The 25,111-nt window shown below is 38.2% G+C and overlaps 1 protein-coding gene across 1 annotated transcript in view; it reads left to right on the top strand.

The window, feature by feature from the left end:
- Nucleotides 1-25,111, top strand: part of usp43a (ubiquitin specific peptidase 43a) — a 130,881-nt gene that overhangs the window by 47,429 nt on the left and 58,341 nt on the right. Inside the window, exons 3-5 of the mRNA XM_039613816.1 lie at nt 587-690; nt 14,752-14,844; nt 21,974-22,109. Coding sequence (XP_039469750.1) covers nt 587-690; nt 14,752-14,844; nt 21,974-22,109 — 333 coding nt within the window. The remainder of the gene's footprint in view (nt 1-586; nt 691-14,751; nt 14,845-21,973; nt 22,110-25,111) is intronic.

Raw genomic sequence — 25,111 nt, 5'->3', positions numbered from 1 at the left:
GGCTGGGAAAATGCATCTTCTGTATTACCCATAGCTACCATTGAATTTGGTTACTTTTCCCCTCTGCTTTGCATCAGCATCTGTCGGTGTTGATGAAGTTACACTGGAGACACTTTGTATCCTGGCATCGAGTTTTACCTTTTGTATGAAGCTCATTTATGTATTCCTGTGCTAGTGATAGCTACTCTCAATTTGAACAGAGTAAATGCACTGTGTTGTAGATGGGATGCTTCTTAAAATCAAAGTGAATGATACAGCTCTCCAAAAGTTGAATCTGTTCATCTGGACGTAGCGTTTTGTGGGAGAACGTTTGTCACTCATCCAAGTGACTTCTTCAGTCTGAAGAGTCACTTGGATGAGTGACAACGTTCTCCCACAAAACGCTACGTCCAGATGAACAGATTCAACTTTTGGAGATTTACTTTCCTGGATGATTGAGAATGCATCAAGATGAATGATACAGCATTCAGAAACTGGTGTTCAGTGTCGTTTGTAATAATGTAATAAGCAAGTAATGTATGGTTATTTTACATTATACATTTTAGAACAGTTTTCAGTTCTTTTTTTGTTTTCTCTCTGTTTACAGGGGGCCAGTTCATTGGATAATGCTTCCAGTCCCAGTGTAGCCAGCATACAGCAACCTCGAGGGCGACACAGTTTTGTCCACGAACACTTCCAGGCTCAGTACAGGTGAGAAGCACGGATGTAAAAATTGTGTTAAAAAACTTTGTTTTTAACATAATGTTTGTAACATCAGGTGAATGGATGAATGTTCCTTATTTGTTGGCCTTTAAGCTTCAGATAGTTTCAAATCCTGTGTCGGCATTTAAATCAAAAGCACTCTTAGACTTAGGCTGACAACGATTTTTGGAAACTCTTCCATTTATCTCACCAATTATGCAACATTCGGTTACTATATATGATGTCCTGGGATTGTGTTTGAATAAACAGGATGAAAATGCATACTTTTAAACATAATATCGCTTTGGCTAAAGTGACAATGTATTTTCTCTCCTCTGGATAAAAATCAGTACCTTGGGAAAAAGTAGGTCGGACAGACCTATAAAGGATTAAGGGATTTATCTTTAGTAGTGGCCTCTGGCTCTTATTCCTTCATTCACAGTGGAAAGTCAGTGACTGAGGTTTTTCTAGTTTAATAGATCCATTAATGGAACTGCCTCTAGGCCTTTGAGACACCTTGTCAGCACACGTGGTGGACTACAATAACATCACTTTGTACATTCATTTTTTCACTTGATTGCTGAACAATGTAAACTTGCTGCACTATTGTGAATATCAGGATGTACTAAAAGAAAATTCTTCATTTTAAGTTAATATTCGATTAGATAGTCAGATGATCTAAAAAGGAAGTAACTTTTTTGGTAGGGAGAGGTTATTTTTAGAATAAAAAAAGAAACACACACAAAGAAAAGTATTAGTGAAAGGTAGTCTTGGCCCATAATGATAGGAATCATTTCAGCTCCTTGTTACTAAGCCTAATTGAAGCTTGTGAATGTCTTTTATGCATGACTGTAAGGCACGCTGTCATCAGCAGTTAGGCCAGTACAATATGTTTCTGCATGTAGCAAAATAATAAGACGGACAGTACAGACAAGCAGTTTCTGATAATCTTGAGATGTAACATTTAACCTTTTTGTTAGACTTACTGAGAATTTCTTCTACAATCCAATGAAATAAAAGTTTCACCTTCAAATATACAGTGATATGGTTCCTTTTCTATTAGAGAAATGAGCGAGTAGTATATATAAATTCATCAATCCCGATTTTTTGTGATTAGCAAGCAGAGTGCTTGCTTTCTGATATCTCACACTTGGTCATTTTTTCCCAGTGGATTCAACATCACTATAATAGTTGCTCTGCAACATAGGTCACTAATGCATGATATGTATGACTGGGCTTCCAGAGAGAGTGCTAGTGAATTAGGTCCATACTGTGTCTGAGCACATGAGATTTTATTTAGGAGGACTGTGTGGAATAGGAGGACACTTTCATGGCTCATTAGTGTTTTTTAGCTGCAGAGCTAAATGTTTACTTGAAAACTTAAGTCAGTTTATGCAAAATTTAATGTAAGTATTTTAAGTATTTAAGTTGTTAATGTTTGTCCATTACACTTAAGCTCAAATGGACAAACATTGCTCATATGCAGTCCAAAAGCGGGCAATAAAGTCGCAAAAATGTATCACAGTATTACAAGAAATTTGTGATAATGATGATACAGAAAAAAAAAAAGTTTTAAATGTGATTGTATGCATTGTCGTGTATAAGTTAGATAGAAAGCACCTAAGCATAGAAGAAAGTGCTTGTATTAATGAGTGAATGAGGCAATCACTATATACTGCATGGAGCAGTCCATTTACCATTTAGAAGTGCGTAGCATAGCATTTCTAAGTGGAAACAACAGGAGGACATTTTCCATCCTTCTTTTCAGTTGCTTAAAAAGTTGCTTAAAATCCTCTTTTTCCACTGTTTGAATTAGCGTCATATATTTGGCAAAGTAAAACATAATGGCATCAGTTATTTCCATTCGTGTTTACGCTTCCTGTCATACAGAGTCTAACTAGCAAGTGCTCCAGTTATACTCAGTTTGTTTAGTTTTGGGATGTACATCACCAGCTGCTCATATCTTCTCTTTTCATGACTTCCCAGCCTGCTTATATTCATTCCATGGTGTATGTTTGCCTCAAGTGGTGAAACAAGGTTGCTGTCTTTTTTTTTTTTTTTGCATATTTTGCATAGCACTGTGCTTCATTGGAAGATGTTGAAGTCCCCTTTTACTAAATCTTCATCAAAGGTGGACACACGACTTTGGCTGTCAGACATACCTGTGCTTTTCTCGTTGTTGTGCACATTAGAAAACATTAGACCAATAATATCGTGATATTGCACTTTATCACGCAAAAATTATACCAGTATTGTCACAAATGATATGATAGATTCTTATGATGTGTTTGTTGACACTGGGAAGTCTAGCCTAGTTCAGGGGTCACAAATCTGCAGCTCTGAAGTCACATCCAGAGGCTACTGTAAGGCTTTGATAAAAAACTAGATGAATTAGGGCTAAAACTAAAGATTTTTTTAATTAAAAAAAAAAAAAACTTCTGTAACCTATTAAAAAATGAACAATTTAAATTAAAGTTATTAAAAAAAAAAAGATTAGAAGAAGCATTAGTAGGAACACGGTGACAGACCTAAAGCTGTTGATTGAGAATCAGCCTAAACTAGTACATCTTTAGATGATCAAAATTGCTCATTCAAAACAGAAATACTTAAAACTTTACTTTGTGTGATGATCAGAGCTAGGATTGTACGTTGGGCATGAGCTGCAGAAGATTGTCAGATTTCACCCTAAACTTTGGGGTGGGTTGAAGAGGGAAATTTTAAAAAACCTGTCCCCAATGTGAAAGCACAAATAATTAAGTAGCACCCATTTGTCGGTACTCTGGAAACAGGACATGGATTTAGCTTCTGTGAGTCACAGCTGATCACACTCTGGAGAGTAGTGCTGTCATGTCATGTTTGGTCTAACACGCACAGCTGACCTGCAGCATATTAGTGCTGGTCAATACAAAGGTTAGGCTCTTATGTTGTTAGGTTAAGCAGTCATTCATTCATGGGATTATCCATTTCCTTCACTGGCAGATGATGGATTGAATGCTTACTGTTGAAGACTATCCCTGAAGACCATCGTCTCCCACAATACTCTCAGAGTGACTAATTAAAATAACCTGGCACTGTATCTACTCATTGAGTCAGCTGTAGAGATGAAGATCGCTCTTCTTCTGTCTCTTCTTCTTTGTCTTTTCAATTCACTCTTTCTCTCTCACACTAAAACATCAACACATACCTGAATGTTTATTAGATCAAACGCTAATTCATAAGCTGATTGGAGGAACTTTTGCCATTACGAGTCACACACACATGAATATACACACGTTATTAATGAAACATTTACAAAGTGTACTTTGTTCTTTCCATGTTCTTTCCTCTAACTCAGCGGTCCCCAACCCCCGGGCCTCGGACCGGTACCAGTCCGTGAGTCGTTTGGTACCGGGCCGCGAGAGTTGAGGCTCAGGTGTGAAATGTATGGTTTTCAGGGTTTTTATCGGTTTTCAGCGTTATTTTGTTATTGTTTTTATCGTTAACTCAGTTTTCCTGGGTCTTTTCACGTGTGTTATGAATAAATCTTCATTTTTTCGGTACCGGCACTAGTTTTATTTTGTTGTATTTATCCGCGACACCTTATTGCCAGTCCGTGAAAATATTGTCGGGCATAAACCGGTCCGTGGCGCAGAAAAGGTTGGGGACCGCTGCTCTAACTCATACCCTTCTCGTACAGCATGTCCTCTCTCCTTCTTTTTCCCCTTTGAGAACAATCCCAGCTATATTTAGACAAAGAGAAGAGAATTTTGTCTGTGAGTGCAAGCAGGGTACTGCTTTCTCCTTGCATAGAGTGGCTGTAATTAGGTCTATATGCCACACACTTACACTTTCACAAACATACACCATCTGTCTTGTGTGTGTGAGTGTTTGTTCACAAACACAATTTTAGTCATTATCTTGGGTTCCACTGTATCCTGGCATCATTTTTAATGTTAAAGAAGCAAGGCATGGCTGCTTCCTAATGGACTGATTTTGTTTTCTGGTTCTGGTTTGAATTAAATAGATTGTAATAGAAGGAGCGCAACGCAAAGACTGGACAGTTACTGTCTAACATCATTGCACTCTATAGTGAAGCTGTGCTAATGTATGACACATAATATCATTCATGCGAGATACACCATTAGTGCCATGCACGACACACACATCTATCTATCTATCTATCTATCTATCTATCTATCTATCTATCTATCTATCTATCTATCTATCTATCTATCTATCTATCTATCTATCTATCTATCTATCTATCTATCTATCTATCTATCTATCTATCTATCTATCTATCTATCTATCTATCTGATTAGTTAAAGGGGTTGGCTGCTAATCTCTCAGTAGACTTTTCTGTGCTTTGATGTGGAACTTTATTTATTAACTTTTTATACTATTTATTTTTATTAACGTTAACGTTTCATTATGTTGCTGTTGAGAGACTGCTAATAGTTATATGGTGAACGTGTGCATCAGTCAGGTTAATGTTTATTATAACTTTTTAACACTGAAGTGTTATCGAAACAAAAGCTTTACTGACCTCTCAAATGCCTCATAAAGTGTTGTTGGATGTTTTGGACTCAGTGAAGGACAGGCTGTGTGCCTGCCTGTCTGCAACCACACTGTGTGACGTTGTATTTTAAACAGCGTGGAGGCAGAGACAGCTTTCTGGTATAGATACTGTTGCGAATGAGCAACCGATTCAGTAGTCATTTTTAATATGATTTTTTTGACAACTCTAATTATAAAGTTTGTTTTCTGCTCATGTTTGTGTGAGTGAGTGTAATAACAACCAAGCTAACACATGTAACTGCATCACTCAAAAGTTTACAGCTGTGGGACTAGAGGCTGTTTGAGAAAGCTGTGTAAAATATAGAAATGTGAGACAGTGGGGGCAGGGCCATGTGTACTAGTCACAGTAGGTCAATACACATTTTGTACAGGCTAAAGCTAATAATCTTTTTTTTTTATCAATTCATTAATCAATTATTGAAAAGCTGAAAATGTTTTACAAACACTAAATTTTCACTGACAGATTCTTTTGTTGTTTTCTGACCAATGTCTTTCTGCTAGAAAACATATCACCTAAATCAGTAGTGCTATAATTGAAACCAGTGAGCTTTGATTTATTTCCAAACTCTGATGCACTGCTTTCCCTGTGACTCATTCTCAGTTAATAAGTAAAGAAAAATTCCAGGAGAGTTGAGTATTTGTTCTTGTGCTCTGGGTTTCATCAGGCCTCCTACTGTGTAAAGATTCCTCATATCCATTTGTATTATTTTCTCTTATCTCATATCAGAGTTTTAGTCTGCTGAGTCTGGAGCATTATTCCTCCATATACTTTTCCCCCTGTCTTCTCTTCCTCTTTATGTCACCAACAGGTTAAAAAGGAGTCACTTTCCCTCCAAATGTAGACTATCCAAAGAGCCGTCACTCACTTCCAATCTCACAGGGTTTTATCTTTTTTTGTTTTTGCCTGTGTCCTCCTCTGAAAAGGCCTCCGAGTTTCTTTTCGGCCTTTCCTTCACTTGTTCGCTCTTTCCTTCCTTCTGCGCTTTCTTCCCGGTTCCTTTCATATCTTACAGAGATGCTCCTCAGAGAAATTTTAGTGGAGTTGTCTGATCTGAATAAATGTTTGCGATTAGAGCGAAGACTGTCTTGGGGTTTGGGTTTCCTATGTGGGAGTTGGTACTCAAGTCGCTCCGCTGTGCCGCGGCGTTTAGATGAGTCTTTGTCATAGCCTCCCTCTCTCCTCCGTCTGTCACTCTCAATTTTGTGGCATCTATTTTTAATGGCCAGAGAGATGTGCGGAAAGCCCGCGCCTCGGTCTCTGGCTAGATGAACAAGATAGCTGACGGAAGGTTACTTTTCTCTTATCACAGTGGCTTTTATTTAGATGTAGATTTGTTGTGAAGGAATATTATAGCTTTTAAAGTATAATATTGTTATGTTATGATATTCATGTTTTCAGATCAGTGAAGGTAGACTGAAAGCTATATGCAGGAAAACAAATCACATTGTTTTTATATATCCTTGAAGATAAGCTAACAGACATAACCCAAAAATGTTTAAGAAAGCAAAACTAAAATGTTGATCTACTTACAAAATTTAACAGAGAACAAAAGATGTGAGTCCAGTGTAATGAGTTTATAATAACACATCATAATAACCATCCCTAATAAACTATAAACTAATATTTAATCTATAAACATTTATTCAATACATTTCTATTTGTATATTGGGCCAAATCACAACAGGAGTTACCCCAATGTCTCAAGGTCAAAACCCTACAATAATAGAGAGACAACCCCACCAATCAGATGACAGCCTATGAGCAAGCACTTGGAGACAGTGGGAAGGAAAAACTCCCCTTTAGCAGGAAGAAAGAATCTTCTGGCAGAACCAGGCTCAGGGGTTGTTCGGGGTGGGGGGAGAGAAACAGGACAAAAGACACCCTGTGAGGGGAGCCACAGTGTCATAATAATTCATGATTAAATGCAGAGGGGGGTAATGCGTATAATTTGTTTATTTATGGCATTAGTTTGTGTAATAAAAATATTCTCCTCAATTTATTAATTGATTTGTAGCTGATATGAGACATTTATAAAGTCATTGCCACTTGAAAATATGAACTGAAGTTGAGCCATCTATTTACCTTTTCTTTAACCGTGATCATTATAAAGTGATACCTAAGTTTTCTCTACCACACATGTACTTTTATACTATATCCTTTGAAGACTCACCGCCCCATTAGGAAGTGCAAACTTCCTCTCATCTTCAAAGATGGTCCGCAGGAGCTCCGCAGGAGCTCTATTTACCCCCAAAGATGCACTGTGGTTTGGAATGTACTCACGCTGTCCTCTTGGAGGGATCTGTCTGGTCAACCCATGCTGCAGAGCGGAGTGCCTGGTGAAAATTTGGCCAGACGTTGACCCTCTTTACTTTGATTTTGATGCTTTCACCACCCACAGTGCTTATTTCGAGCGCAGCATCATGCAGCAGTGTCCCTCCCATCGATACCACCCCACTCCCTGTTGTACTTTGAAGTGGGAGCTGGCCATTGAGCGCAGGGCATTATCAAGCAAAAACAATTCTTTGATCTCTTTTTCCTTTAGAGTTAGCAAAAACAAAAGTCACATTGTAATTTGGAGTGGATGAAACAGCAAACCGAAATTGTTTTTACTGGTAGAACTGAAAATGACATCTCTGCAACTTTTTACACGAAACATTTTCTCACAACCTGTAATGAAACAATAAATAAGTACAACAGATGCCAGCTAAGCTCACACCTGTTAGTTGTATTCTTTTTTTTTAATGACCTGAATTTTTCCTTCGTATCATTTTTGTCTCAAAAATATTCTTTTTTTTTTTTTTTACCCCTCTTTAGCGTACTCTGTCACATCAAATAAACCAGTTTTGTATTCTGATGGAGGAATACTTGCACAGAGGTATGAATCAAAACAGCCTACATTGAGCCCAACTTCAGCCCAGCTATTGAAACTCCATAGTCACCCATCTACTTGTTTCCACTGAGAGCTGTTCTACTTCTCCTAGAGTCTATTATTTGACTAAAGTGTTGTTCCATCAAGGTGATCTTGTCTGTGTGATCATTACTGCTGAATTAATATTGCATAATGCACAGATGCCATGACCCAGGCTCAGGTGGTAACAACATGAGAGAAGAAACAAAAGAGATAAACCACATTTTATATGTCATATTGATTATGTCCCCCATTCTATATCATTCAATACATTTTTTTCATAGTAGCTGGGACAAATATCACAGTTTGTTTTCATACCCTGATGGTAGGAAAATCTTTTCATGTTGCTAGTGTATAAGCCACGTTATCACATTATCCCGTCAGAGCTCATATACAATGAACAACTCTCCACTGTCCAAAGTGAATGTGTTTTGTGTATTTTGTGCCGAATGTGTACTAGCTGAATCATAGAAAGACTCGGAGTACAAAAGTTTCTGGTTAAGTTTTCCTTTCTAAGACTCAAATAGAAGTTCACGTCTCTGGAGTTTTGCCTCATTAAAGCAGGCATTTTTCCTTTAGTGGGGACCCACCATAAAATCACCTGTGACATCCAGCCCTGCATATGTCTATGTGTGTGCACACATAGCTGGTGTGCACACATAGCTGGTTGGAGCAGATACCACAGGGGACGCTTCACCGTATATAAATGCACTATGTGGTGCAGTTTTACCCTGAACATCAGATAAAACACTCCATGTGTGCAGAGGGACAGAAAAGGACTGTCACAGAAATACAGACCAGGCCACAGAATTGGTATTTGGGGGTGGGTTAATGAAGTAAAAAGGTACTTATAGGTACTTATTTATAGCAATGTATTTGGAAAAGTTAGTAGAACTGTGTGCCTAAATTATACTCATTTAAAATAAAAAACACTAATAAGATGGTTGTCATTGGATCACATCTATTTTTACTCTATTTATTTAACATGTTATCTACATTCTACAGAATTTTATATTATGTTATAGGCGTATTTTTTAAGTTCTGTTTTGAAAACAGAGGATATCTTTAGCAATCTGAGAAAAAATCACAGCTGATACAGATCAGTTTAAAACAGGCTTCAGCACATCTTGTCTCTGTGTTCAGACATCTCTAATGAGAATTTCAGTATTAATTTGGTCCATTAATATTTAGTGCTTTTAAAAAAATTTTTTTCCAGCTGCACTAACAGGAACATCTCGCCTTCCTTAAAACTTTATCCATTTATATGAATGAAGTGAACATCTCTCCCTGACCCAAACTAAGATACCATGAGGCAAAAAGTCAGAGAATGAATGTCCACCTAAAACTAGCCAAGCTAAAAACAAAGAGAGAGAAGCCACGATTCAAAATACTGCAGTGCTCAAAAACTGATGCATTATTTTTTTTTCTTTTACAGTTTTTTTTAAAAATAGCAGTGAAAAATGGGAAAGTGCAGTCATGTTTCCCTCCGTTATTTGTTGCTAACATGAAGAAATGTATGGATCATTTATTTCAGGTAGGAGGAAGCTCATATGTATGCAGGTGACACAGAGGCAATTTTCTCTAAAACTAAGGGTGGGGGTGGGAGGTTGGGGGGTCTGGGAATTAATACTTAGTAAAGTGAGAGTTTGTATGAGACTTTAAATGTGAGCATGTGCGAGAGAATCTCTGCAGTCCTTTAGCTGAGTTAATTTCCCTTGACGGGAGGTCTCCACTTGTACTCTCTCTTAGAGAAATAGGAGTGCTCTCCAGCCCAGAGCCTGTGACACATGACTGACTGACTGACTGACTGAAAGGCAGACAGAAGAAAATGAACTTGCTTTCTCTCTCTCAGTCTCAGTAGAAGCAATGACTTATAGAGAACTATGATGTTTATTGCAGCCCCAGGTATGCTGTGGATGGGTTGAGAAGATGTCCGAAAAATGTGATTGAAAACTAAAAATAATCTGAAAGAAAACAAACAAAAAAAAAGCTTTCTGCCAGAAGCCCTGAAGGCAAACTTTCAAACCATGATTCAGAGTACAGAGTAATCCCGCTGCTGTGTAAAAGACGGGAGCCTTTTTTTTTCCAGAAGACAAAATAAATAAAATAAATCAATTAACAATATCACTGAACTCTGTAACCTACCAGAATCACACTCTAGACTTTATGAAAGGTAGTATTTAAAGGCAGCTGCTGCAGTGACTAAACAGTGATGTTTTTGTTGTTAGTTCTGTGTGTGTGTGTGTGTGTGTGTGTGTGTGTGTGTGTGTGTGTGTGTGTGTGTGTGTGTGTGTGTGTGTGTGTGTGTGTGTGTGTGTGTGTGTAACTGACTGCGGGTCTGTGCTCAGAAATACATTTCAAAAAATTGAAACTTCCAGGAAAAATGAAGCTACAGCTGTTGCCAGACTTTTGAAAGCACTGCCTTCCACCAGCATGCACAGTGCTTTTTCTAGATCACATGACTTTTGTGCTCATATACCCGTATCCTGACCTGTTGTTCCAGCCACATGCCGTCTTTATATCATTTCTGGCGTTGTGCTGCAAATCTTCCCAGTTTGGAATAACAGTATGAAAAATGCTGAAATCAGGCAACGTGCTACCGCATAATGTTTTCAGATGCTGCTGGAGGAGTGTTATTTATTTAGCTCGGAGCAGGACGGAGGGATGCTGGGTGGTTCGACTTTCTTGATGATAAATAAAGGAAGCTGCTGCTGTGCATGTGTGTGGGTGTGTGTGTTTTAGCTCCGGGTGTCTGGTTTAAACTAAAGACTGGTGGTCCTTTGATTTGGCACCTGAGCGTTGTAGATGCTGTACAACGCTTGCTTTTTGTCAGACGCACAAACACACATGCGCGGACATCAGCAAATAAAGTTCTCATATCTTTCACCAGACTGGAAACACTGACAGCCTCGAGCTTTTTAAGTGATGCTTTTTGTTTGTGTGTGGGTTTTCTTGCGTGCACGATTCAATGTAAGAGCAAGTAAGTTTTTGGGGGGTTTGCACAACATTGTGTTTTTGTGAATATAGCCTGTCAGTCTGTTTTGCCGAGTACAAACTGGCATCATTAGTGAGCCTTAGGCTGGCTGCCGCACCACACTGGGCTGAGCACTGACAGCAAGGAAATGTGGAGTTTAAAAACTGTTATTTTTTCCATAGTATTTGTATATTTGACGAGTTTGCGTCTCCGAAAACGTCGTTACAGCTCAACTGACAAATCGTAGTAAGACATAGCAGCATCTGGCAACGCGCGTGCTCGTAAATGTGCACACACCCTGAATGCTGTCAGTGATAAGAGAGCATTAAACAGCATCAATCAGACTTAAATAAGACAAAAAAACAAAAAAAAAGAACCACAGCAAACACATTAAACAATTCCAGTTCAACAAATTATGAGTTTTATCCACACTCACCCTCTGAAATGTTAACTACTTAAAAAGAAAACTCTTCACAAGCCTTTTTTAGTTTCACACCTATAAAACATAATGGCGTTCGCTGTGGTGGAGATAAATGGTTTCTTGTAATTCTCCTCCGCTCTGTTGAGTTAGTTCTGAGAAACTGGTTAAAAAGAAAACAGTGTGAATAAGCGCCTTGATATTGGCTACAACTTCGAAATGAGTTCATAAACTGAGCAAAGCAGTTGAATTACATTCAGTTATCTCAAATGAATAATAGGATTACATTCCCACACTATGAGAGGATTACGTGGCACTAGAACACACTGAACATGGTGTTATTCTTTGATCGCCACATAAGAGGCTAGATTGCATTTACGTGTAGAGAATGACAAAAGGTTATTTGAGGCTAGATTTTGGCTAGATTGTGGATTTCAAAATAAAGGAAACACTGAGCAAATTCCTTGCATAACTGGTAATTTGCTGTACTTCCTGTACTTTCATGCCCATATCCATGTGCTTATTCGTTGGCAGAGGGTTACGGTGCCATACTACAGCCTATTTTTGTAGACACATCCTGCGAGCGATTCCTGGTAATATTTACAGCAAAAACATGGTGATGACTACCAAACACCCGGACACACAGACATCAGTGTGATCTATAATATGGTATTTTTAAGACCAATATGGCTGGTAAAGGTATTTGGTGAATTAAAGTTTTTTTTAGTTATAGTTACTTATGTGCTCCTATATACTCAGATTGTCTGGTGGTATTTTTCAGGTGTGCTCCCATCACAGTGGTTGCACAGAGTCCCCTGGTGGATGAACTATGCAACATCAACACCAATAACACGGTGTTGAAGGGTGTTTCTCCCGTCTCTTCTTTGCTTTTTAAATTTTCATTTATCAGCAGATTGGCTGATAACTAACATTAGTTGATAACATCAACCTGCTGATAAACTGGTCGCTCTCTGGTGTGATATGTAATCAACAAGCCATTAGGGGCAAGCAAAATAATTTGGCTTCTTTTCTGGGAAACTGTCATGCCCCCCATCTTTATAAGTAGTCTTGCAGAAAAAAAACAAAGCTGAAAAATGTGTATAAGTTATACAAAGCTTAATCAAACCGCTGTATAACCTGCTGCTTTCAGTGATTTATTTATGTTTTTATGTCATTTAGAAAGAACCTGGACAGCCGTTTCAATGTGTGTTTTTAGTTTTTGAGCTAAACTAAGCTAACAAGCATAGTGGCCATAATGTATTTATTTGTTTAACAGTGTCATCAAAATCATCATGAGGTTTATATCTGCTTTTGAGTGTAGATTGTTGTTGATAAAGGCCTGCATGTTGGGTTTCTATCCTTGTGTAAGTCCTCCACTCGGATCATCTTCACTTCTGTTTGTTCAGAAACCTCGACAGGTCCCTTCTGTGTCTCTTCTCTCTATCGGCTCTGCTTCGTAGCTTTTGTCAACTTGACTGTCCTGCTGCCAGCCTTCTGTTCATTTTTAATCTGTACTCCCACTTTTTTGTCTTTTTATTTTTGTCTCTTTGTTCTTAACTTTTATTTGCTCTGCCTTCTGGCCTCCTGTGCCTGCTGCCCTTTATTTTTGAGTCTGTCATTTTTTTTAAAAAATTTTTTCAGTTTTTCCCTACTTTAACCCCATCACCATTCCTTCTGCTATTAAATATCTCCACCACCTTTCATCTAATTTTTTTCTGAATTTTCAAAAGTCCATCTTTATTTAGTTTACTGTTTCTTTACTGTATCATATATAGATATATATATATATATATATATATATATATATATATATATATATATATATATATATATATATATAGATATAGATATATATGTATATAAAAAACAAAAAAAAACAAAAAACAAAACACCCAGCTCGCCCCTGCGGGCGGTTTATCCTTCAAGCTCGGGTCCTCTACCAGATGCCTGGGAGCTTGAGGGTCCTGCACAGTATCTTAGCTGTTCCCAGGACTGCGCTCTTCTGGACAGAGATCTCCGATGTTGTTCCCGGGATCTGCTGGAGCCACTCACCTAGCTTGGGAGTCACTGCACCTAGTGCTCCCATTCACCCTCCACATCCTCTCGAGCTCTTCTCTGATATATGCATATCTCTCTCTCTCTCTCTCTCTCTCTCTCTCTCTCTCTCTCTCTCTCTCTCTATATATATATATATATATATGGAGAGAGAGAGAGAGAGAGATAGATAGATAGATAGATAGATAGATAGATAGATAGATAGATAGATAGATAGATAGATAGATAGATAGATAGATAGATAGATAGATGTATACCATATATACCAGCATTTGTTACTGTAATTATGATCAGGGCCCTACCTCTGTTGATTTTAGGGATTAGTCACCACTGTACACAAGGGAAATGTCAGGATCACTACGACATGTTGTTGATGATTAGTCTCATCAAAAGTGTGTGTAAAGTATGAAAACATTTTAATTGGTGTTGTCTTTGGAATATGTAATGCTTGTGAGCTGCCTCACAGTGTTATAGAGGGTGAAAAATATGTGTTTGTAAATCTCTTAAGACAATTACATAAGAAAGCATGATTAGCTGAGGTCATGCAAAGTATTAAATTAAAAACCATGAGGTCTAGCTCAAAATTAATGCTGTCCATCCCACGGACTAATCTCAAATCTCTTGGCAATAGAGCCTTCTCTGTGGCAGGTCCCAGACTTTGGAATAGTCTTCCCCTAAATATTAGAACTGCACAAACACTTGATCAATTTAAATCACTACTAAAGACACATTTTTATGCCCTGGCTTTTAACACACTATGACCCAAGCATTTTGGTCTTATTTTAATAGTCTTAGTTATTGGTTTAATTCTTTTATTGCCCTTTAATTGTTTTATATTGTTATTATTGTTTTACATTGTTTCTTTTTAATGGCATTTTTATATTGTTAAGCACTTTGTGCAGCATTGTCTGTCTGGAAATGTGCTATATAAATAAATTTGACCTTGACCTTGACCTTAACCAATAAATACATTTGCAAAATACTAGCAATCCAGGTTGTACTCTCCCTATTGCCCTATGACAGCTGGAGTAGACACCAGCCCACCTTTAACCCTGAACTGGACAAGCAGAAGAAGATGGATGGATGGATGGATGGATAAATGATTGGATGGACTGATACATTTTGATTAAAAAAGCTGTCTGTCTCTCTGTCCCCAGGTCTTCTCTGACGTGCCCCCATTGCCTTAAGCAGAGCAACACCTTTGATCCATTTTTATGCATCTCTCTGCCTATTCCTCTACGACAAACCAGGTAATGCATGATACATAAGGCACGAGATTCAGTCTAAAGTATATTTGTTGCTGTTTGTTTACTAATTATAACATCAAATATAACTTATTATGAGCATAGGGTAACAACTTATTTTTAAAAAAACAAACTAGTTTTTTTTTTGACTTCACAAACTGCATTTTACTTGTTCTCGGCATCTTTTAATCTGCAATAATGTTTAATTATATCTTTAAATATAATTAAACATTAGTGCAGATTTTTAGTTGTTCGCTTTGGTCTCCCTGTGGTCTCTAAAGGTGTTAAGTTTTAGTGTAAGTGTTTCAAACTTTCTACCGTAGTCTGGTGTGCAAGGAAAATCCCTCACAGATTGTTGTGCAGTCATGCAAAACCTTTTCTTGGCTTTTTGACAGTTGACACTGTGAACATATGAGGTTGTCACCAGATAACAGTGATATGGATACTATCTTCTGGGCTCCATAAGTAAATAAAAACGTTAGAAAAACAACACCGCAAATATTGCCAATTTAGACTATAGAAAAACATGCATGCATTTACACAAACGTCCTCTATACACCAAAAACAGCCATGTTCATATCAAAGTGATAAATGCTGGTCAACTGAGGTTCCTGACCACACACTTCCTGTGCTTCCATTTTTAACCTAAGAAGCTGCATGTCAGCAAGGTTCTGTGGTAAAACAGTGCAGCTCTGACGTGTGAGCAGGGAGAAAGGGAGATAGCAATAGAGTCAGATGGGATGTTTTATTTTGACAGCAAAGATAATGGTGAAGGAATACAAGGAACAACAAAAATTGTACAAGTCACCTGTTTTCTTGCCATCCAAATGAAGTAGCAGAGGCACAGCAACACAGACAGCCTCATCCACACATCACTGATAGTTTTCAACATACATACCATATGCAGTACTAGCTGTGTGGGTTGAATGATTGCAAATTAATTACTTTTCATTCAGCTGAATTAATTTTAACTTGACTTTAACTTGACTCTGTTCTACTACTTGTGTGGAGAGGTGCTGATTTAAATAATTTTGCTTGATTAGATCTCTTCTTAAGACTGTGTGGGGAGTTTGATTAGCCTTTTTTCACCAGTTGTTGTGGGACAAATTAGACTTATATCATTCTCATTAGCGAATGGACCAGGGATTTATATCAAAGCTCTAATTCACATTCAACCTAACCTTGAGTCTAATTATCCAAAAATGACCACGCAGCAGCACACATTGCAAAATCGGTTGACTTTAGGTTATACAGTAGTGGGTACAACACAGAAGATTTTGTCCTATGCTATTCATATGCGATCTCCCTTTTTCACAAAAAAGCATCTAAAAAGACATGAAATATGCTGGAGTCTGAAAGGCAGCGTACACCCTGGACAGGTTGCCAGTGTATCTCAGTGTATCACAGAGAGACAGATAACCATTTACAGTCACATTCAAGGCCAGTTTAGAATCATCAGTTAACATGTTACAGGTTAAATTAGGTTAATGCATTAATACATTCCAGGCTTTTGCAGCTTCTCAGTTTGCCTTTCACTGCACAATGAATCTTCTTATTTTCAGGAATGCAGATGTCACTCTTCTGCATCTTCTCTGCATCCACCAAGCAAACTCCAAACTCATTTTTGCAGCTCAGACACTCACGGTCTTGTGACAGTATGCAGCCTGTTCCTGCAGTTGCCATAGCCTAGCACACAGAGAAATTCATTCAGGTTCAGATTGAACTTACTGCTGGCCAAACATTGACCTGACACACACACACATATGCATGCACACACACAGTGGCCTCATTGCACCGTCCTGCTGCAGCAGTATCCCAGCTGAATGCTGATAAGTCTGAGACCCCTAGAGAGACAGAAGGGTCTGGCTGCCAGCATGGCATCAAGGCCTGGGTGCTGTAGATAATGCCAGTATGGCAGAGAGAATGAGAAAAGCAGAATGGGAATGTTTTCAGCCGATCACCTAACTTTACAATATTTAACCTTGAGCAGTCTTGGCATCATTGTTACCAAACTTACTGTTATTCAATTTAAAATAGTCAAAAAAGTTCTAAACACAAATCTGTCACATGACTTCTACTGTGCAGCCATCACTGGGGCCTTTCTGTGTGAAGTCTGTAGATTCTCCTTTTGCCTGTGTGGATTTTTGTGAAGTCCCAAGACGTGTATTTTAGGTTAGCTTATTATTCTTAAGTGGCTGTAGTTGTAGATATGAGTTTTCATTAGGTATCTGTCATATGGATAGGCTCTAACAGGACAAAGGCTGCATAGATGTATAGAATATTTGATTGGATGAAGCCTGTTTCTCATTTTGTAATTGTACAAGTGCTTGTTCTTTAACAAAACTGTATGTAATAACTTTAATGACTGATACAAGGTGTGAAAATCATGAGTGGATAAGCAATTCCCAAATTACAACCTGATGCACTTCCTGTTACATAAGAGAAAAAGGCTGTGACAGACAGACTGGAAAACAGACTGAAGCGATACTTTGAAATACACAGGAGTAAACTAAACATCAGCAGGCTATAGCAGGTCTCATAATGCATTTAATGCTGTCATAAACATTGCTTTCTTTGAATTAACTTGTAATGGTATTTTTTTGGTATTACAAATCTCACACACTGATCAGTTCTTATCAAACTGTATCTTGCTGTTCCAGTTATTAATTTCTAGGGGAATATCAAGTGGCACAGATATTTTATTTTTGACAAAGATACACTATCATAATGCAGGACTGCAGGTGGGAACATGAAAAACATGAGCCGTGCTACAGATATAAAGCTTTTGTGGCTCCACAGGTAGCTGCATGAAGTGTGATGAAACACCCCAAGTGAAATCACTGAAGTCTGCATTATTTGGGGCTGGGAGTAGTTGTGAATAATGCAAGCAACAGGTTTTGCCAACAAAAATAAACAAATGAATGAAAAAATAACCCTCATTTTGCTGCAATTTGTCTTTAAATCCTGTTTTATCCTGTTTTTTAAAAAGAAAAACAGCCAAATTCAGTAGCGCTATAGGAGTGATTGGCTCTCTTTTAAAATGTTTGTCTTGCTCTAATGTCTTAAGTTATGTAAGAACAACTGCAACCACCATTAAATGCAAAAGGGAAAATGTAAGTGCTGTGCTTTGGTGACAACCACGTTTGCTTAAAAGGTCATTTGCGAGTGGAAACCTTTTCCCGATCAATTCATACAAGTCTGTCAACGTCTATGCTGTGTGGGTGCCAGAGTAGTGGGGACATGTGACTCCAGTCACTTAGGTATTCAATACAAAATTAAATTAAATAAAAATACAAAGTGGATTCATACTCTTGCTTATGTCGTTTTGTTTGCACTTGCACGCTTGGTTGACCAAACAGAAATTATAAATTGAAATACACTTGAAGACCCACTTAATTTACCCTTAGAATAGTACTACAAGCGTCAATCATATGATAATAAACATATGAAAAGGGGCACCTAAATTATGCGCTTAATTACAACCATAAACAGATAGTATGCTCATAGAGAAATGTGCAAAAATATCCATCTTTGATTGCAGAGGCATAAAGAAAAGAGACTATTTGTAGTTAAATGAAGGACTGTCTTGCTGTGAGGCAACAGCACTAACCATCACACCATTGTGCTGGCCTTTTTTTCATTACCATACTAACTTGATTTAACATATAGTTGTAAAAGGATATTGGGCATCAGAATTCAGCTGAGAGACCACAGTGACCTTTTTGGATGGGCACTGACCTCCAAGGCACGTGTGCAACACTGATGCTGTCTATGTGAACAGACCATGCTCACAGACTTTTAACAGACAATGCACAATAGTAACACTACTAAACATGTTAATGCGATAGAAATAATGATTTCAAGCAAGCACTTTCTGCAAAAAAGAAAAAAAGTTCATGCTCATAGCACATGTAGGCATCTAAACTGGGAAAGCACTGCAGCAAAATAGGCATGCTCAAGAAAATAACTATAAATATCATTTATATATCTAGCATCGAGCTTAAGAGCACTTTGAATGTTTTTGAGTTCTGTGCGCTTGTTGCGGTTCACAGGTTGTTGTTTAATCGAGACTATCAGACTCTAAACCCACAGAGAGCTAGGATGCTTCAAAAAGACTGCTTTGTAGGATGACATCTCCATTTCCCATTCGTCTCGAGTGTCATCCCACACTTCTCATCTCATCTTGGAGTAACATAAACAAAACAACTGCTCAGATACTCCGCCATCTGCTCTGTCAGCATCCCTACTGCTAACACTTTATTCACCTGAATAATGCATGAGGAGAAACAGGAAGTGGAGGTGTCAGCGATTACACTACCTTCTTTCCAAATGGGATGGCGTAACTTTACTTTCACTCCTCGCTTTGAGTTTTCCTCTTTACTCTGTAATAATCAGTAGCAAACAAACACTCAACAGCAAAGCACAGTACAAAGCCATGAAGGGATTCCTAAATGTCTTCTGTATTTTAGAGTTTTCCTTATCATTTTAACCCTCTCCTGGAAATATTTTAACGATACGCAATGAAAACAAAGCCTCAGCATTTATTGGTAATTTTGTGTCAATTCATTAATAATTACCGCTTCATATGTAATTTTTAATAAGATTTTTATGGCTGTGCAAATTTGCTCCTGTGACCATGTGTCAGAAAAAAAATCTATTGATGCTTGATAGTGACACCCACACCTTAAATAAACTGTTTTTTGGTAATTTTTAAATTTTGAAAGTGGTTTGGTTGCAAAGCAAAGTGGCCATATTGTACAGTAGAAGGATAAAACTATTTTATTTAAACGATTTAACCTACATCTTACATTGTGTGTTTTAGATTAGATTAGATTATGTTATGGCCCATCTAGGGATGGCCAGACCACAACATGAGGGTGACCCATCCTTGTCAGACCCCAAGCAGCCACATCACACAATTGGTACAGTTTGATAATGATTTATTTACACTAAGTTGATTGGTTATGTTTGTTGACACCATAAAGGAGCTGGTTATAGCTTCGGGGTGGACTTAATGCCAAAACTTACCTAATCAAAAGAATCAAACCAAATGACAACAGCTTGCTTCACTCATTAAGAAAAACAGGAGAAAACTATAATCAGACAGAAAGGCAGTCCACCGCTGGACATTCCTGTATATGGTGAACAGCATTGGGCATGTTTCCAAAGGTCTGCTGGTTGGGATGAGCCGAGGATGAATGAATGGGAGTCCATGGCGGTGTCATCATATAAGTCAGGGGTGTCGAACTCCAGGCTTCGAGGGCCCTGCAGGTTTTATGACCCTGGGTCAACACACCTGAATCAAATGATTAGTTCATTTCCAGGCCTCTGGAGCGCTTTAAGACAGGAGGAGTTGAGGAGGTCACTTAAACATTTAAATTAGCTGTGTTGGATCAAGGACACATCTAAAACCTGCAGGACACCGGCCCTCGAGGCCTGGAGTTCAAAACCTGGGATATATGTCATCTCCAGCTCGTTAGCCAATCCATATGGTCCGTCCTCTGGATCCACCAATCACGGAGAGGCACCTGCACACTGGGATTTGCATATTAGACAACAATACAACAGCAGTCGTAACAATTACATTAGATTAGAGTCGCCTTTAATGTCTCCTTTGGGAGAAATGAATATTTGACAAATGACAGAAACACGACATATAAGATAGCACAGATACAAACACACAGTCACAGCTGCACTTTTTACCATTCAGTAACTGATCATGACACTAAAAAAACTATTTAACTTGCAGTATGACACCATAAATCTTATTCCTTTACTCTTTATAAAGGATGCAATTTATATCATCAGTGATTTTCAGCGATTTTCAAACTCTGCTTTTCGAGTATCTCCTGCAGGGAAGATGGAGGAGAATGCTAATTATTCCAGGCATTTTAATCGAGTTTTGAATTCATGATCTGAGCTTTGCAGAAAGGTTACCAAACCAGGTAGAAATGCCAAAACAGCATTAACCGTCCCATGGACCTTAAACATTCTTACAAGAATGCAAACGTTGACTGTTTCATGAGCATACATGCTCCACATGATGAATCCAGTTCATCATAAATTGGAGTTCCATACAGTTTTAAAAGCTGCAACCCAAAATGTGTGGGTGAAGCCATAAAGTTGCTCTGTATGTTGCACGTGTTGCTTGAGCTACTTAACTTAGGCCTTAACTTCTTCAGATGTCACTAGAAAAAGAAAGACTTTGTTATCAGGTAATGAATTAGTTAATGATGAATAGGGATTCTCGAGAGCAAAGATATAGATAAGTAGAGAGGGTAGGACAGTTAGACCCAGTAACCTATCAGGGCCTTTTTCTCTAGTCGTCCATCCGTTTTCTCAGTTTTTGGATCAGACTGACTCCTGTTGTTTTTGTTTTTTTTCTTTTTGTCCCAATCCACCCCAAACCCACCCCGCAATCATTTTCACCCCTTGATTCTTCCCAGAAAGTGTTCATATTGCTGTAAAACGGACATGTCCCAGCATACAGCCGCTTCCTGAGGGACCTGCAGGGGTTGCTCAGCTTGCCCAGTCATGCATAAATCTGGACAAACACTAGGGAGAAATGAAACCCTTCGGAGGTGAAATCTGACGAGTTAAATCATAGGAGATATTAAATGAGATGCAGACAAAGTGATGTTTTATGCTCATGAAATTAGATTTGATATAACAGTGTCAGAGGAAATCTTTTCCCTGAACTGATTAGATATTAAACAGCTCAACGGTGTAATTCATTTTTTATTGAAGGTTTTATTTTGCTGTTTGATACCTGGAGTTCATGAAGACCCAGCTATCCCCAAAAAAGTCTCTTTAACGAACCAACGTGTTTTTGTTGCCCCCGGCGTTTTTGAATGCTGCACAGTTGGATTAGTCAGTTTCCAGTTACGATTTATATGTACGTGTCTTTACTCACACTATGTGAGAAAGACATGTGTGTATCTGCATACAAATATATTGTATAAATAACTCAGCGTGCCAGAGTTTAAAATATGTAATAATGTAAACAAAAAAACCCTGCAGAATAACTTACTGCTGTGTTCATGAGCATGTATTGATCTTTTCCAGTGTGCTCTACCATTTCTTTCCATACAGAAAAACACACTCACACCCTTTATTCCTCTTTTTTATCTCACAGGCCAATGTGTGTGACGTTGGTGTTCAACACAAAGGGTCAGAGGCATCTGCGAGTGGGGCTGGCTGTACCGCTGTTTGGCTCCCTGTCCAGTCTGAGAGCTTTGGTAGCAGCGGAGGGCAACATCTCTCCTGACCAGGTACTTACACAGCGTACAGAGTGTACAGAAGCAGTGGATTACACTGATCAAGACTATGTTGCATTGTGGCCCCGTGAGAGTTCCCAATGACTAAATAATAAATAATAAGCCTCCTTCTCTACCCACGCAGAGACATTAAAAAAACAAAACAAAAGAAAGATAACCTGTACTGGACCCACTTTTGAGACTTTTAGCTGCTATTGTATTCATATTGTATAGATTATTAGGTTGCTTAAAACTATCTTTAAGTGAATATGATCAGTTCAGAGGTGAATCCAAGAACTCAGTGAGAGGAACAAAAAGCAAGATTTTATTTAAAAAAAAAGGATTGCCACGGTTCTCGGAAACTTCAAAGGAAGTAACAAAGAAAAAAACGAAGCCAAATGTGATAACGTAGGCACTGGGTATACAACAATACATGCAGGAACACAGAAAAATAGACTCAAAAGGTAAACAGACAAAGGACAAATGGGGCACACAATTACAAAGGAGGGAAAAGAGTAGAAAGTAAAATTAGAACATGCCTCTTTTTTATTTCCCAAGCTGCAAATCTTTAATTTTTGTCTTTGACTCCTGTCCACGTGTCCTAGTCCCTCCCACCAGAGACGTGAGGGGATGAGGTCAGAAAGACACACAAAGAATGTGGAGTCAAAGCAGCATTTCTAAAATCTGGTACTGTTCTAAGAACTCTCATTTGAACATTTAATGTTGAATTCAATGTCAATTAAATGTGTCGTTCGCTGCAACTGCATCATAATTTATTTTTTAATTAATAACTCGACTGCTGCTGTATTTTGTAATTTCAAAAGTCACAGTGCTAATGACATTTTTTAATATTTAAGACAAGTTTTAAATTCACATCATGGCACACCTTGACAAAACATTATACCTTAATCAAACAGAAAAAGTGAGAGAATGTTTGATCATTTCAGGTAACTGAAACAGTGTATGCCTGCCATGGATGAGTTGTTTAAAGAGTCCTCCTTCTCCCATGGATTGATTATTCAACCTATCTGTCACATTTCTTTTACATTGTAGGTATAAATAGGTAGAAATACTTCCTCCTCCAGCAAGCCTTCCCTGTCCTCTGTTGCCCTTTTCCAAAAATAGGAAGTTTGTGGTGTCCGTGGCCTCAAATGTGGGGAAAGTGCTCTGCTTTTGTTTTAATAACATGTATGATTTTGTAGCAATAGTATAGTGAACATAATGCATCGCTGATTGTCATATTCCCTGGTAAGTGTACCACAAACAAGTGGATAATTTGTATGTGCACAGTGCAAACAAAGGACGTCCCATTCAGCAATGAGTAAAGTAGATCTACATTCAGCCGGGGAGCTGTGAAAATTTGACATTGTCTTTTGGAAGAAGTAAAATTATTTAATAGCAGTTTAGCTAATAAAACATAACTTGATAAATGATCTGCTTTTTGCTCCTGTTTTGTGTTTGTGGGGTATGTTTTGCTTCTAATCGTAGGGTTAATGAGTAAAATTGTAAGCAGAAATCATTTCTCTAGCCGAGTGCATCTGTACTCTTGACTAAATGCACACACTTGCAGCTGAATGTCACCAATATGTGAAAATGTCAAAGGAAAAGTTCCAGAGGTGTGTGTTCATCAGTCATTGCCCTGTCCTAAAACAGATGATGAATGTTGTTGGCTTTGCTGAAGCTGGGTCCATAGCAGCAAGAGAGCAGCACACACTCAAACAGTCCTCATCAAGACAGAAGTGAAATGCAATACACTCACATTGTGTACTGTTTGTCAGCTTGTTGGTTGACTGATTTTGTAAGTGCGGTTGCACCGCAAGATACAGGAGATGGGCGTGGCCTGAACAATCAGTACTTAGTGGAGGGTTCAGTATATTGTATTTCTAATGTGTATGTATCCCAGTCTGAGTTATCTTAACTGTTGCACAAATATATTTTCATATATTTTTTATTGGTGCGGTTTGGTGTATATCAACCTTTATACACTAGAACTTACACAATAAGCCCATCAGGCTATACAAAAGAATTGCAGACAAAGGGCAGAAGTAAAATAAAATTGTAACATTGTGATCATTTCTGTGGTTTTGACAAAAGGAAATTTAAAGACAGATGGATTCCCATTCAGAGGGGATTCAAAGTGCTTAGATTAACATGCAGGCAATTATTCCCTCTTTTTTTGTCCAATGCAGCTGCCTCCCTTTGGATGATTATTGCCTGTAATATGGCTCAGTGTCGCATCCATGCAATTAAACTCGTTAGACATCATGAGAAAATATACAATGTGCACTGTGCAGGACAGACATGGGAAGGATGAAGCCAGAAAGAGGCTCCATATCTGAAGTTTAATTTCCAAAAAGAACAAAAGTACCATTAATATGAGTTAAACATGAAAGTGCTGTTTGTTTTTTAGCAGCGAGTTCCTCGTTTACTTTGTGTGAGACACTGACAAGAAAGTGAATCAGATGCAATCCTCTTTAATAGCAGTGGGATGGTTAAGGACATTTAGTTGAGCTGCATTCGACAGATCAAGTAATTAGCCCTTATCCTTACTCTTTTTTCTTGTAAAACTGAAAAGTGCTTTTTAAAAAAGCTTCTGATGAAGTATAAATTTCACATTATGGCTTCAGCTTAGTCCTTTTTTGAGGGTGTCTTCTTCTCCTCATTCTGGCGTGCTGAGCAGTAATGACACTCTTCACCGGCCCTTGATGGTGTAGGGCAGCAAAACTCCCACTAGTTCTTGATAGTACTCCAACAGCTTTTAGTTATTGAAAAAGCCAATAATACTTCAGAAACACACTTCACACAGTAAAGATTTTGCTTCATTAAAAATCTGTGTTGTCTTCTGTGTTAGCTATGTGAAAGCCTGGTGACTGAATGGCAGATCAGATAAAGATATACAGATTATTGCAGGGCTGACACATAGAGGAAGCCAAACATTTACACCTATAGGTAATGCATGGGGTTAGGTAATTCACCACTTAACCTAACCCCATGCATCTCTTTGGACTGTGGAAGCT

Source organism: Oreochromis aureus, linkage group 6 (genome assembly GCF_013358895.1).
Source record: "Oreochromis aureus strain Israel breed Guangdong linkage group 6, ZZ_aureus, whole genome shotgun sequence".
Classification (NCBI taxonomy): domain Eukaryota; kingdom Metazoa; phylum Chordata; class Actinopteri; order Cichliformes; family Cichlidae; genus Oreochromis; species Oreochromis aureus.
Note: the sequence above shows the minus strand (reverse complement) of the source record. Positions and strands in the feature narration are given on the sequence as shown.